At 41.3% G+C, this 15540-nt stretch overlaps 1 protein-coding gene across 1 annotated transcript in view; it reads right to left on the reverse strand.

Moving 5' to 3' along the window:
- ITK (IL2 inducible T cell kinase) overlaps window positions 1–15540 on the reverse strand; it is a 106638-nt gene that overhangs the window by 26151 nt on the left and 64947 nt on the right. The window contains exons 6-8 of the mRNA XM_075342217.1: window positions 13657–13802; window positions 11013–11078; window positions 6284–6338 (exon numbers count right to left, since the gene is read on the reverse strand). Coding sequence (XP_075198332.1) covers window positions 6284–6338; window positions 11013–11078; window positions 13657–13802 — 267 coding nt within the window. The remainder of the gene's footprint in view (window positions 1–6283; window positions 6339–11012; window positions 11079–13656; window positions 13803–15540) is intronic.

The following is a 15540-nucleotide window of genomic DNA, read 5'->3' on the forward strand; positions in this document are numbered from 1 at the left end:
CGGGAGCGTTGACAGGGAGCAGCTGAGATGTTTTCTCCCCTCCGTGGGTAGGGGGGGTTTGGTGGTCCCGGGGCCCGGTGGTGGAGGTCGGTGGAGGTCGGAAGGTGGGTTGGTTGCGGGGCCTGGCCCGGTGCAGGGTCGCGGGGCAGCGCAGTGCCAGACGGCACGGTGGTACTTACTCAGCCAGTAACGTACACGGAGTCTCTGGTCAAACAAACGGCTGGATGGACGAGTCCCACAGACGGCTGCGGTGTTTTTCCCCTGACCCCAGGTTGATAGTGTAAGTCCTTTCCTGCACTTTTCGTGTACGCTCTTCCTGCGCTCCGGTTTCCAGCTGGCTCCCCGGTTTGGTACCGGTGGGCCACCGCCCAACCGCGGCTACCTACGGTTCCACCAAGACTGTCTTCCCGGTTCCCGCAGACGGCCACTACCGTCTGCCTGACTGCTACACGAGGGCCCTAGGCTCCAACCTAGGCCCCAGTCTGCGTCTGCCTCTCTGCAGACCTCCTCTCTCTTCCTCTGTCTGGACTTCACTGCCTTGTAGTGATGGGTAGTTCGTGAGTGAGTAGTTCAAAATGAACTAATCTTCAGAGTGAACTAGTTCATCTAGTTCACCATCCTGACAGAGATTAGTTCATTATGAACTAGAGTGGGAGGAGACAGAGTGATCCTCATACAGCTCCAGGAGGCTCCTGCTCTCACACTTGAAGGTAGTAAAACACTAGCACACATCAAATACAAATATAATAGTAATAATAATAATAATAAAAACTGAAATTGCACAGTAGACAGACACAGCTCATATGTGTGTATGAGAGAGTTTTTCTGTGTGTGGTTTATGCCCCTCACCTGTCTGTGTGATAGGATCAGCCTCCTGTAGAGGATCAGCCTCCTGTAGAGGAGCAGCCTCCTGTAGTCTAGAAGATCAGTCTAGCTAAAAACTTTACCATTGGCTCCTGTTCTGTTCTCAAAATGGTGAATGCTGAACTGCTCCTCAGCTCCCTCATACACATTCATTATGAGTCAGTACTCTACACTACCACATGGGGCGCTGCTGGGCTCAGTGAGATGCATCAGATTGAACTAGACTGTCCTGAGTCATTCTCAAGTTCAGCAGCTCATATAGTTCATTTAGTTCACAGGTCACATGATGCATTTCCTGTCAGCTCATAGGACAGGGTGGAGAGAAATACTGAACTAAACAGCAGTGTGAGGAGACAGAGAGTGATTCTCTACAGCTCCAGGAGGCTCCTGCTCTCACACTGGCTCTTTATAGCCCCTGATACTGGAAAAGAAGGTAGTAACACTAGACCACACATCACATACAAATATAATAGTAATAATAATATTAATAAAAACTGAAATTGCACAGTAGACACAGCTCATAGGGAGCAGTATTATAGTAGTTATATTCTTGTACATAGGGAGCAGTATTATAGTAGTTATATTCTTGTACATAGGGGGCAGTATTATAGTAGTTATATTCTTGTACATAGGGAGCAGTATTATAGTAGTTATATTCTTGTACATAGAGAGAAAGTTTGTGTGTGTGGTTCATGCCCCTCACCCGTCTGTGTGATAGGATCACCCTCCTGTAGAGGATCACCCTCCTGTAGAGGATCACCCTCCTGTAGCCTAGATCAGTCTTGCTAAAATCTTTACCACTGGCTCATGTTGTGTTCTGAAAATGGTGGCTGCTGAACTGCTCCTCAGCTCCCTCATCCACATTCATTATGGGTCAGTACTCTACACTACCACAGGGGGCGCTGCTGGGCTCAGTGAGATGCATCAGACTGAACTAGGCTCTCCTGATTCATTCTCAGTAGAACATTCAGTTCAGCAGCTCATATAGTTCATTTAGTTCACAGGTCACATGATGCATTTCCTATCAGCTCCTCAGGATAGGGTGGAGAGAAATACTGAACTAAATGAACTAAATGAGCTAATCTTTTGAACTAATCTTTTCAGTGAACTAGTTCATGGTGAACTAATCACCAAAATGAACTAGATTTCCCATCACTACTGCCTTGTTTCCTGCCTCAGACCAGCTAGACTCCTCAGTGGGCGTGCCTATCTGCTTAACTCCGCCCACCTGGTGTGTCTGTCTGAACCTGAGGGAAGAAATCAGGTCTCACTGGGGATGACTGCTGTGAACTGCTGGGGGTGGGGGTGTGTGTGTGTTGTTACCTGTGGCCCCTGGCTAGTCCAGGGCACCACAGAAGCATTTCAGGGTCTTGCAGTAGCCTAGCCAGTCTCCAGACCTCAACCCAGTGACAGCCCCGAAACTTGAAAGACCTGGATAAGATCTACAGTGCCTTGCGAAAGTATTCGGCCCCCTCGAAACTGATCAGCTGTTATCTTCTCTTAACAGCGTCCAGATAGGTCATCAATATCAGATCGAGGTAAGTCCATATTCCTACACCCAACTTATCAACTGTTATCTGCTTCGGTGGCAGGCGGATGTAAACAATTTACAGAATATGCAGTGTTTATTTTTTGCAGAGCAGATAACAGCTGGTCAGTGGGGATGCAAGATTCAAATCCCACTGATCTACAGACAGGCTATCAATATGTTTGTCCCAGGAAACCCCTTTAAAGCTGTTTTCATACATCAGAGGTATATGTTGACAAATACTCCAGGTGTATACTTGGATAAATACATACTGTACATTACTCATTGACTCTGATTCTAGAAAATAACATAGTATTGATTTGTTAATGAATCCCACTTTGATGTTTACCACAAGGGCAATTGTTTGGCATGTGTTCGCTCAATGGGGTTCAATGGACATGTTGGATGTATGCCTTGTAGAGTCAAACCTAACAATAGAAGTGCAGTGTGAATAGAACCTTAGAAATCTAGATAAGATGGGTATATGTTAGACATGGTATGTAAGTGACCTTATTGGTTGTCACTCAGCTTTCCCAGGGACAGTAATAACTAAACTACTATATAGATGTTTTCATTACTTCACTTAGAGGCTTAGATTTAAAAAGGAGTCTATGAGCACAAAATAACCATTCAAAACAAGGTGGAAAACAAGTAGGTGGGAAGGTGCACTGATCTGTTTGTCTACTGCCAAGGGTGCGCCGAGCACCTGTGCTTGGTTTGAATGGTCATTCATTTTCTACTGATAGACTCCCTTTAAAAGGTACTCCAAGATTTTACATTGATGACCTAACCTTGTGCTGGGCCAACAATACATGATAAGTGTGAGGGTCCTAAATTCTGGAAACTCACAGATAAAAAGAACAAAGGGGTAGGTGGTAATGGTGACTGTCATGGCAGCTCAACTCATTCAATTCATCAGGCCAAAGCTGCAATGCCAGTGTCACGGGTGTCGTTTCTGACCATAGAAGATCACAGCGTTTGGCTGCGCAGAATGCTCCCTGACTTTCCATTGTTCCTGCTGTCAGTATTCAATGGTATAGGTAGCTTTCCTGCTGGATTCATCTCTCTCCTTTTGGACCCAGCAGGAGCTCTCCTTTCACCCAGCTGTTGATCATCAGTATTCCTTTGGTGTTTAAATACCACTTCCTTCTTTGGACTGGTGCTGGTGATATTTTTCAGTTTTTTCAAGCCTTGGCTGCAAGCAGGTGGCTTGTACTCCTATGTGGTATCGTTGCTAAAAACTGCTGAACTTCTACCTGAGTAATCTAATGATAAGTAGTTCATGCTCCTCCCCCCCCCAGTGTCCTCCTTGTGTCTTTTATAGTTGTTTAGTGGGGCTGACGAAGAGTTCATCCCATCCTTCCCTATTTAGGGCCCAGCACTAGGGATACCTAGGGTCAGGTATCCTGCCCAGCGCATAGGTGCAGAACCTATCTAGGGTGGTGAGGGACCCCAGGGACCAGCAGAAAGTTTGATCAGGGATCACCATCTTCCCTTTCCCTAGACACAGGGTTTCCCTTCTCTTTCATCATGCGCTTGGTACTTCCCTGTACCTAGAGTGACAGCCAGGTACTGCAATTGAAGAATTCTGACGCACCTTCAAAGTTACTAACCAGTCCGATTCCTGTGGCTGTCCAAATATATATATAAAATTAAGACAAGTGGGCATTACATAATTTTTGTTGTACAAGACAGTTTATGATCGTGACGGTACTTAGATGTTACTTATTTGATTAGCGGGTACTTGGCTTAGATACATCGAATACTAATCTAGTGGATCGCTGTTATGGAGTCACGCAGTGACTACGGCGGTTCCGCCATGTACATGGGAACCCCCAGCGGGCGCTGCAACACTCAGAGTACAACGGGAATACGATACAATGGTGGGCCCTGGCACTAGGGAAAGGGGAGCAGGTTCACCTCCTAAACTCACCTAAGTCTGATCCCTGCCCTCCCCAACGTCCGTATACGGGTTCTTTTACCCCATCGCCAATCACGTGCCTATCCCTGTCTTTCCCTGGACTCAGTACTGTATAGTGCGTAGGGCAGCAGGAACGCTAGTCCCGCTCTAGGTTAAAGACAAAAAGTAGATTAGATAGACAGGGGTATAATAAACAGCAATCATACAAAGCAATCTCAGTAATGAGGAATGGACTAGAGGAGCAAAACCAAAGTGGAAGAAGGAAGAGAAAACACAACACAGCATTCACACAGCAAATGATCTCTTAACCCTTTCACGACCGGCCGATTTTTCGCTTTCCGTTTTTTTTTTTCGCCATTCTTTTTCTGAGAGACGTAACTTTTTTATTTTTCAGTCAATATGGTCATGTGAGGGCTCATTTTTTGCGGAACGAGCTGTACTTTTAAATGAAACCATCAGTTTTACCATATTGTGTACTAGAAAATGGCAAAAAAATTCCAAATGCTGAAAAATTGCAAAAAAAGTGCGATAGCACTATGGTTTTTGAGATATTTTATTCACTGTGTTCACTATATGGTAAAACTGATGTGTGGGTGTGATGCCTCAGGTCAGTGCGAGTTCGTAGACACCAAACATGTATAGGTTTACTTTTATATAAGGGGTTAAAAAAAAATCGGAAGTTTGTCCGAAAAAAGTGGCGCACGTTTTACGCCATATTCCGTGACCCGTAGCGTTCTCATTTTTCGGGATCTTAGGCTCAATGACGGCTTATTTTTTGCGTCTCGAGCTGACGTTTTTAACGGTACCATTTTTGCGCAGATGCTACGTTTTGATCGCCTCTTATTGCATTTTGCGCAAAAGTTGTGGCGACAAAAAAACGTCGTTTTGGCGTTTGGAATTTTTTTGCCGCTACGCCGTTTACTGATCAGATTAATTGATTTTATATTTTGATAGATCGGGCGTTTCTGAACGCGGCGATACCAAATGTGTGTATATTTTTTATTTTTTTAACCCTTTAATTTTTAATGGGGCGAATGGGGGGTGATTTGAACTTTTAGGTTTTTTTGTTTTTTTTTAATTTTTTAAAACTTATTTTTTTACTTTTTTTTTTTTTTTTACTAGTCCCCCTAGGGGGCTATTGCGATCAGCATTCCGATCGCTCTGCAGTATCTGCTGATCACAGCTGGAAGGCTGTAAACAGCAGATACGCTGTCTTTCTCTTTTGCTGTGCCCCGGGCACAGCGAAAGGGAAACCAATTCATGTGTAGTACAGGAGTCATCACATGACCCTGTACTACCATGACAACTATCGGGAGTCACGTGATCGCGTCACGTGACTTCCGGTTTCGGCGGTAAGTAAAACTTTACCGCGATTGCGCTTATAATGGCGCTGTCATGTATTGACAGCGCCATTATAAGGGGTTAATCGGCACGAGCAGATAACGATTCTGCTCGTGCCTAGCAGGCACACATCTCAGCTGTGAAAATCAGCTGAGATGTGTGCCGATCGCGGCATGCTGCCGCCGGAGGACCGCGGGCAGTAAGATTATGTCATTTAGGACGTAATTTTACGGCCCGCAGTCGTTAAGGGGTTAATGACTTCCTGGTCCACAGATCGCAAGTTCCTTCTAGCGGCAAGCTAAGCAGAAGCTATCACCGGCATTTACCTGGGCTGGCAGGGAAGTCTTAATAGCAGAGCTAATACAAACATAGAACAGCTGGCTCTAGCTTTCATCCAGAGTATAGAAGACCAGAGAAACTACTTAACCTTAGCAGCACCAGATAAAGGAGAATCTGCACAGTCAGCAGTATTAGCCTTAGCAAATGTTTGTGTATCCCTGCGCTGTGCTCTCCTGACACCAGAAATAGGAGGGACCACTCTCTGTCGTGGTACCCTTGTGATATATAGTCTCATGATTACAGGTAATAAAGTGGCCACTTCTACATGTTATATGTATTCGGACACATACCTTATCAATGAGAAGTTTTTCTGCCTGGCTCCTGCTAATGTTCCTGTTGTACCACCTTAAAAAAACAGAAGTCAAATATAACTTGTAAACGGACCAAATGTAATATATAAAGCTAAGTGTATGTATGTCTGCTAAAGGAATCCGCACCATCGCATTTACAATCATAAAATTTTGCACTGACACCTCATTTGAGTCACGGAACGTCATAGACTATGTTATGAGAGTAAATGTTAACCCTGCGCTTTACAGTTATTCGACAAAAAACCTGCTTACATTAAAGTCAATGGAGGTGGGAACGGATCTGCCATTATAGACTCCTATTATGGACAGAGAAAGACTCACACAGAGAGAGAGAGACCCCCACACACAGTAAGAGACACACACAGAAAGAGACACACACAGAAAGACACATACACAGAAAGAAAGAGACATACAGTCATATGAAAAAGTTTGGGCACCCCTATTAATGTTAACCTTTTTTCATTATAACAATTTGGGTTTTTGCAGCAGCTATTTCAGTTTCATATATCTAATAACTGATGGACTGAGTAATATTTCTGGATTGAAATGAGGTTTATTGTACTAACAGAAAATGTGCAATCCGCATTTAAACAAAATTTGACCGGTGCAAAAGTATGGGCACCTCAACATAAAAAGTGACAATAATATTTTGTAGATCCTCCTTTTGCAAAAATAACAGCCTCTAGTATCTTCCTGTAGCTTTTAATGAGGTCCTGGATCCTGGATGAAGGTAGATTTGACCATTCCTGTTTACAAAACAATTCCAGTTCAGTTAAGTATGATGGTCGCCGAGCATGGACAGCCGCTTCACATCATCCCACAGATGTTCAATGATATTCAGGTCTGGGGACTGGGATGGCCATTCCAGAACATTGTAATTGTTCCTCTGTATGAATGCCTGAGTAGATTTGGAGCGGGGTTTTGGATCATTGTCTTGCTGAAATATCCATCCCCTGCGTAACTTCAACTTCGTCACTGATTCTTGCACATTATTGTCAAGAATCTGCTGATACTGAGTTGAATCCATGCGACCCTCAACTTTAACAAGATTCCCGGTGCCGGCATTGGCCACACAGCCCCAAAGCATGATGGAACCTCCACCAAATTTTACTGTGGGTAGCAAGTGCTTTTCTTGGAATGATGTGTTTTTTGCCTCCATGCATAACGCCTTTTTGTATGACCAAACAACTTAATTTTTGTTTCATCAGTCCACAGGACCTTCTTCCAAAATGTAACTGGCTTGTCCAAATGTGCTTTTGCATACCTCAGGCGACTCTGTTTGTGGCGTGCTTGAAGAAACGGCTTCTTTCGCATCACTCTCCCATACAGCTTCTCCTTGTGCAAAGTGCGCTGTATAATTGACCGATGCACATTGACACCATCTGTAGCAAGATGATGCTGCAGGTCTTTGGAGGTGGTCTGTGGATTGTCCTTGACTGTTCTCACCATTCTTCTTCTCTGCCTTTCTGATATTTTTCTTGGCCTGCCACTTCTGGGCTTAACAAGAACTGTACCTGTGTTCTTCCATTTCCTTACTATGTTCCTCACAGTGGAAACTGACAGTTTAAATCTCTGAGACAACTTTTTCTATCCTTCCCCTGAACAACTATGTCGAATAATCTTTGTTTTCAGATCATTTGAGAGTTGTTTTGAGGAGCCCATGATGCCACTCTTCATAGGAGATACAAATAGGAGAACAACTTGCAAGTGGCCACCTTAAATACCTTTTCTCATGACTGGATACACCTGTCTATGAAGTTCAAAGCTCAATGAGGTTACAAAACCAATTTAGTGGTTTAGTAAGTCAGTAAAAAGTAGTTAGGAGTATTCAAATCAAGAAATTGATGAGGGTGCCCATACTTTTGCACCGGTCAAATTTTGTTTAAATGCGGATTGCACATTATCTGTTAGTACAATAAACCTCATTTCAATCCAGAAATATTACTCAGTCCATCAGTTATTAGATATATGAAACTGAAATAGCTGCTGCAAAAACCCAAATTGTTATAAAGAAAAAAGGTTAACATTAATAGGGGTGCCCAAACTTTTTCATATGACTGTATACAAAAAGAGACACACACAAAAACATTTATTTAAATGTTTATTTAAATGTCCTTTTACTATGCATCCCTCTGCCCTGTTTTGTGTATATATTTGTGTTTCTTCAGATATTTGTCATACCATGCCTGAGGAAGAGACCTGAGATGTCTCGAATGCTTGCTATATAACATCATCATATTTTATTTTAGTTAGCCATTAAAAGGTATCACAACTACAACATTTTTTTGTTTCTCTCACTGAGAAAAATCAATCATTTTTCAAATGGCTAACACGGTACCAAAACCTTTTTCTTTTAACACAAAAACACACACACACAGACACACACACATACAGAAAGAGACACACACAGAAAGAGACAGAAAGAGACACATACACAGAGAGAGACACACACAGAAAGAGACACCCACACAGAAAGAGACACACACAAAGCGACAAACACACAGAAAGAAACTCACAGAAAGAGACACATACAGTAGGCGAAACACATACAGAAAGACACACACAGAAAAAGACACACATACAGACAGAGGCACACAGAAAGAGACACACACAGAAAGAGACACACACAAAAAGAGATACACACAGAAAGAGACACACACAGATACACACAGAAAGAGACACAGAAAGAGATACACACACACAGAAAGATACACAAAGAAAGACACACACACGCACACACAGAAAGAGACACACAGAAACTGTTTGGATGTTTGAGGTAATATATTGGCTGTTTTCACAGTTACCCTGGATATTTATCAGGTAGCCTATGGCAACCAATCACAGCTCTGCTTCTATTTTGTTACAGGTCATTAATAGGAGCTGTGATTGTTTGCTATAGGCAACAAAGGGCATTGTTAGTATAAGAAGCTTATGTGTGAGGTAATATGATTTCAGTGGAGAGACAGATAGAGAAAACTAGAGAGAGGAAGAGAAGCAGACGGGGAGAAAGAGAGAGACAGACACAGAGACAGACAGAGAGACAGAGAAAAACAGACAGAAAGCGAAAGACATTGAGACTCAGATACAGACAGACAGATACTGTATATAGGGAGACAGAGAGAAAATGAGGGAGAGTGGGATAGAGACAGAGAGACACTTAGTTACTACCCCGGGCAATACTGGGTACTACAGTTAGTGTAAGAAATAAAAACCAGATAAAGAAAATATGACCTCAGGTCAGACAGTTTGTTACAATAAAGACACATTGATCTGCATGGGAGCTGTGAACAAAAAACCCACAAACAATATATTTTAAATTGAGACTTTTTAAACATTTGCTTCATTTTTTTTAGTGTAGATGGTTTTGGAGGTGAGCATAAGGTTGTGAATTATAGACTTCCCTTTATTACCTCTACATACGCTAATGGCTTTTCTAAAACCCAACATCCCCTTTAAAACTCCCAGATACAGATATATTTTTAAGGCACGTTCCTCATTTAGAAACAAAAAGCTTCAGTTTTGTACATAAAGTATATGGGAAGTGCGAAGAGTAACCGTAAAACACTTCCTCCTTTTTAGGAGTCTGTCTATTGAAATGTGAGAATGTCACTGACTCTTGAGGTTATAATCGTATGTATAGATGATCTCATATAGTAAAATTGTTCAAAAAATTCCTGATAAATGTGATAAATTTGGGATATGAATATATGTGGCCATCCCTTCATTCACTTCCAAAGGACTATAGGAGCAATACTCTGCATGTGTGAGCCCGCGTAATTATACAGTGCTTCGGAATATGTCGGCGCTATATAAATAAAATGTATCATTTTTAATTACTAGAGCAGTAATCATGCAGACGCAGTACCACTCAATTCACCTAAGGGACCCCTGTTCTTGTGATTTGAGAGTCTCAGTGGTCAGACCCCACTGATAAAACATTTATCACATAAATACCACCTCACATTTATCACATTGGATACCCAATGTAAAAAGAATTTGCCACTTACCATACAGATTAATTTATTTTAACCCGATGTAAATGCCACCGTTCTCCTGAATCCAGTGTTGTTTTTCTTTTGTTTCTGCGCCTCTCCATTCCTGAGATATGGCCCATTTTTCTCTGTGTATAAATTTAGTCTTTTATACAAGTGGGCGTGGTCCTCAACTCTATACACCCAGTTGGCTAATAAGGCTAGATATATGTAAAGTGAAAAGAAAGCCATATCTCAGGAATGGAGAGGAGCAGTAACAAAAGAAAAACATCGTCGGATTCAGGAGAAGGGCAGCAATTACACTATGTAAGAAAATTACACATTTATGGGAAGTGATTGGTCGTCTTTAAGCTTGTCATATATGAGAGTTCGGGCCAAAGCCATCTCTTCACATTCTCCTGTAAACATGCATGGTCAGTAAATATGATGAAATCCAACAACTCCGAACCTACAATACAATCAGACCCTGTATATATTTGAGAGTAAACCGATAAGGCAAAAATCATCTCGTTCAGCCAATTTTTATCCAACATATATGGCCAGTTTTATTAAATGATGGTCCCTTTCATGCCCATAATAATAAGTTGATATGAGCAGTTTTGTCTTTTGTTGTTTTTTATAAAGTGAGGGTATGGCATTACCTATAAATGATGGACTACAAATCCCAGACTTCTTATACTGTCATAATATGGTAGACACTTCCTGAACATACTTACTCATAGGTTATCAGGCTGTCTTCACTTTGACTCGCCAGGTAGCTGCTTGGGGCATAGCCAACATGTCTGAAAAAAGGAGATTTGAGTATTTTATTGGGATGTGGTGTAAGGAAGGAGTTAAAAATTTTCAAACCTTCATAAACCTGTTTATAGGGGATCAGAGCACTCCTTGGACAAAGAACTGCTTGGGGGGGGTTGGCCAAGCTTGATGGATGCTGGGAGTGTCTGTACTTATTATGCAGTTATGTATTCTACTATTTGCTATCATCTAAGAAACTTTTAAATTTATGCATGGTATGCCTACATTTCTGAGGACTATAAAAATATGATGCTCATTAAAATCATTTGGAGAGCTTTGGAAATCACATGCCTTTGTATTTCTTTAATTCTCACCAGGCCGAAGATTGAATCCCAGAAACATTTAATAAAGTGAGATTTACTTCAACAGTAGAATTGTGGAATTTATTCTGCTCCTGGCAAAAAACTGATTCTCAATATGTGAACTCTGATTGAACAATGTAAGAGCACACTTGCATTTGGAGGACAAATATATATATATATATATATATATATATATATATATATATATATATATATATATATATATATGTTAATGGATTATAATTAAATATATATATATTATATATATATATATATATATATATATAAATAATATCTATAATAAATACAATATAATAAATAATTTATTTAACATTTTGTAATATTTTATTTTATATATATATATATATATATATATATATATATATATATATATATATATATATATATCATATTTTATTTAGATACAGGTAAAATATATCTTTATACCGTGTTAGTCAGTAGAGATAAAAAATTGTTTAAAAGAACTGAAGTCCTATTTTATTTATAATATAATGTTAAATATTAATTAAATAATTTAATTTAAATAATTGAATATATAGTATATAGATATAAATATAAATATATATATATATATATATATTAAAGAAGGACAAATATATAATGTATGTCTATACATATATATATATATATTTATATATATATTTATACAGTATATATATGTCCTCCAATATAAATACTGAGAAGTGGTTAGAGGAGGCGAGGCACACTTACATTTGGTTTTGCCCAGTTTTATTTTATTCATACATTTCTTAAATATGCAAAATTTTGAGACCAAATACCCTACAAATGTTAATATGAAAAATACAGTTTACTGTAACAGTGACAAGTCAGGTGCTTTAAAGATTGAGACGATTCTGTATGAAAGAATGTGTAAAGATATGAAGACCACCCACAATATAGACAACCCCACGTAGGTTTGGCATTAACAAGGGTAAAACAGTTCTCACCAAATATGCCCATTGAAAATCACAAACAATGCAACATAAAGAGGACCCGTCACTTGCCATAAATATGTAATTTTTTTTAACATAGTTTAAATGCCACTGTTCTCCTAAATTTGGCATTGTGTCATAGGTGTAACAGGGTATGTAATGACAGGACAGGTGACCCTAGGCTGGCCCTCAGACTAGAGTCCCTGCGCTGTCCCTTATCTTGGAGGTAGATTTGATGGTAATCAGGTCCGAGCCCCCAGAGTGACCCTAACGTCTGTCCGAGCCCTGAGCGGGCTGGAAAACACAAAGACAAAACCCCACGGACAAGGTAGAATGGAAACTCATACACACAGCACTGAAAACACAAAGGAGAGACACTATGAGTATTGGGGAACAACGAAAAAAGGGTGAAGTAACGCACAACAGGGGAATGCTGACACCACTCAGAAGCGCAACACGGATCACCATAAATGGGAAAATCACCAAGACGGGGAATTGCTGGAGCAAAAGCTAAAGCTATCCTCGGCACATAAAGGAAGGAAGCCGTGCTTTAAATAGGGAGGAGAAAGCTGCATGAGGCAGTCAGCAACCTGAGCTCTAGGTTTTGCTCACCAGACTGCAGGAATTAACTCCTGCAGAGCTGGAGACCAGTGAACCTTAACCAGCCGATGCCCGCCTCAGGCTAAACAATATAGAAGTCTCAGATTGCTTGTCAGACTCTGTGGTGTGAACAGAGTCCGACAACACTGTGCCCGCAGGTGTGTGCAGAGACGAACATCGCATGATATGTCGTTTTATCTTTTGTTCCTACGCCTCTCCATTTTTGAGAAACAGCTATCTCTTTCCTGTATATAAATCTAGACTTGTTAGCCAACTGGGCGTGTTTCTCAACTCTTTTCTGTTGGTATATTCTTATGGGCCATGCCCAGTTAGATAACAAGACTAGATTTATATAGAGGAAAGAGATGGCCATATCTCAGGAACGGAGAGGCACAGGGACAAAAGAAAAACAATGCCGGATTCAGGAGAACAGCAGCATTTACCCTGGGTAAAAAAATTAATAAAAAAAATACATATTTATGGCACATTGCAGGCCCTCTTTATGGCCACTGATTTGGCAGGTTACACATGGATTTTAATATAAGTAAATTGAGTATTTCTGTCAGTTTCTAAATTAATTTCCAATTAAGAGTAAATCAAATGAAAAAAAAAGAGGCACTACTACAATCCCTGTTTAATAAAAAGAAAAATCCTTAAATTTCCTGAAATCAAAATGCATTATAACCATAATTAGTGGGGATGGTATCTACCCGTTTTTATCCTGTATTTTCCACCAATGCACTTCTGAGGTATCCAGCGGTAGATATTCTTCCCCTCTACAGAGTGCCAGCTCTTGGGAATTCTTTGTCGTATAATCATATAATGCCACTGCCCAGCCTTTATTTAAATGGCTTCCCTGTAAGAAATGGAAAAATAAAGATAATGCTGATAATGCAAAGTCATTAATAAGGGATGTTCACATATCTTACATTTAGGACATATCCATAAGATCTGCTATATAAAGCTGTATGTGTGTGTGTGTGTGTGTGTGTGTGTGTGTCTGTGTGTGTGTGTGTGTGTGTCTGTGTGTGTGTGTGTGTGTCCACTAAAGGAATCCGCTCCATCGCATTTACAAACACAAAATCTTGCATAGAAAGCTTATTTGACTCAAATAAGTCAAATAACGTTGCGTCAGACTATGTTTTTTTGGGGGGGGGAAATTTAACACCGCGCTTTACAGTTATTTGCTCAAAAACCTGCTTACATTAAAGTCAATGGAGCTGGGAGCTACAGGTCATTAATTAGAGCTGTGCTTGGTTGCTATAGGCAACAAAGGACATTCTTAGTATAAGAAGCTTATGTGTGAGGTAATATGATATCAGTGGAGAAAGAGAGAGAGAGACAAACAGAGAAAGACAGAGACAGAGAGACAGGCAGAGACTGACAGAGAAACAAAAAGAAAGAGAGACAGAGAGAGAGTGTCAGTGTTCCGGGATTTCCAGTTTGCTTCTGAAGAATCTTGCCCTTTGTTGACATGGAGTTTTCTGTTCTGTTGCCCTACTTTCTGTTCATCTGTTTAAAAGCCCACCCCTAAACTTAGTCTAGTTGCTTGAGTATACTGCTTCCTGTCTACTCCTGCTCCGCTGCTCTCGTTTCCTGGTTATTTTGGATCCTGGTGAATCACCCGACACCGGCTCTGGACTCCACCTGGTCTTATCGAGCTGTGTGTTCGCTGGTCCCGGACTCCGTCTGCCGTCTCTGGTCGGTGCTTGTGCCGGTCCCTTCCAGAACATATCCACCCTAGCACCTGCGTTACACATCCTGCACGGACATTCTTGGACGATAACCTGTTGTCCTTTTGTGTCCCGGCTGCTGTGCATCTAGGCCTTCTGGGGTGATCACCAGACAGTCCCTGTATAGGGGTTCGCTCCTGGTGGCCTCCCTGGGGGAGTCCGGTGCTCGGTCCCGGGAATTCCCTCTTGCTCCAAACCTGGCAGGTATATACTGTGTATGTTCTTTTCTGTGTACATATTGTTGGTTGCATATTACAAAACTTCTTTGCATCAAGAACCCGTCTCTGGTTGTCAGTAACACGATCGAAATCCTCAGTTCATACAATGGTATTACAGAGAGTAAGACAGAGAAAGACACAGAGAGACAAAGAGAGATAGAGAGAGAGACAGAGACAGACACAGAGACAGACAGAGAGAGAATGACAGAGAGACAAAGAAAGATAGAGAGACACAGAGACAGACAGAGAGACACAGACAGAGAGACACAGACAGAGAGAGACACAGACAGAGAGGGAGACAGAGAAAGACACAGAGACAGACAGGGAGACAGAGAGAGAGACAGGCAGAGAGGGAGAAAGACAGAGAGAGACACAGAGGCTGAAAGAGAGGAAGACAGAGAGAGAGGCAGAGACAGACAGACAGAGAGGGAGACCGACAGCGACAGTGATGGACAGAGAGGGAGAGTTTGAGAGTGGGATAGAGACAGAGAGACATTAAAGGCCGCTTTACACGCTACGACATCGCTAATGCGATGTCGTTTGGGTCAGGGAATTTGTGTCGCACATCCGGCCTCTTTAGCGATGTTGTTCTGTGTGACACCTATGATCGATTTTGAATTGTCGCAAAAACATTCAAAATCGC

This window comes from Anomaloglossus baeobatrachus, chromosome 4, assembly GCF_048569485.1.
Source record: "Anomaloglossus baeobatrachus isolate aAnoBae1 chromosome 4, aAnoBae1.hap1, whole genome shotgun sequence".
NCBI classification, from domain to species: Eukaryota; Metazoa; Chordata; class Amphibia; order Anura; family Aromobatidae; genus Anomaloglossus; species Anomaloglossus baeobatrachus.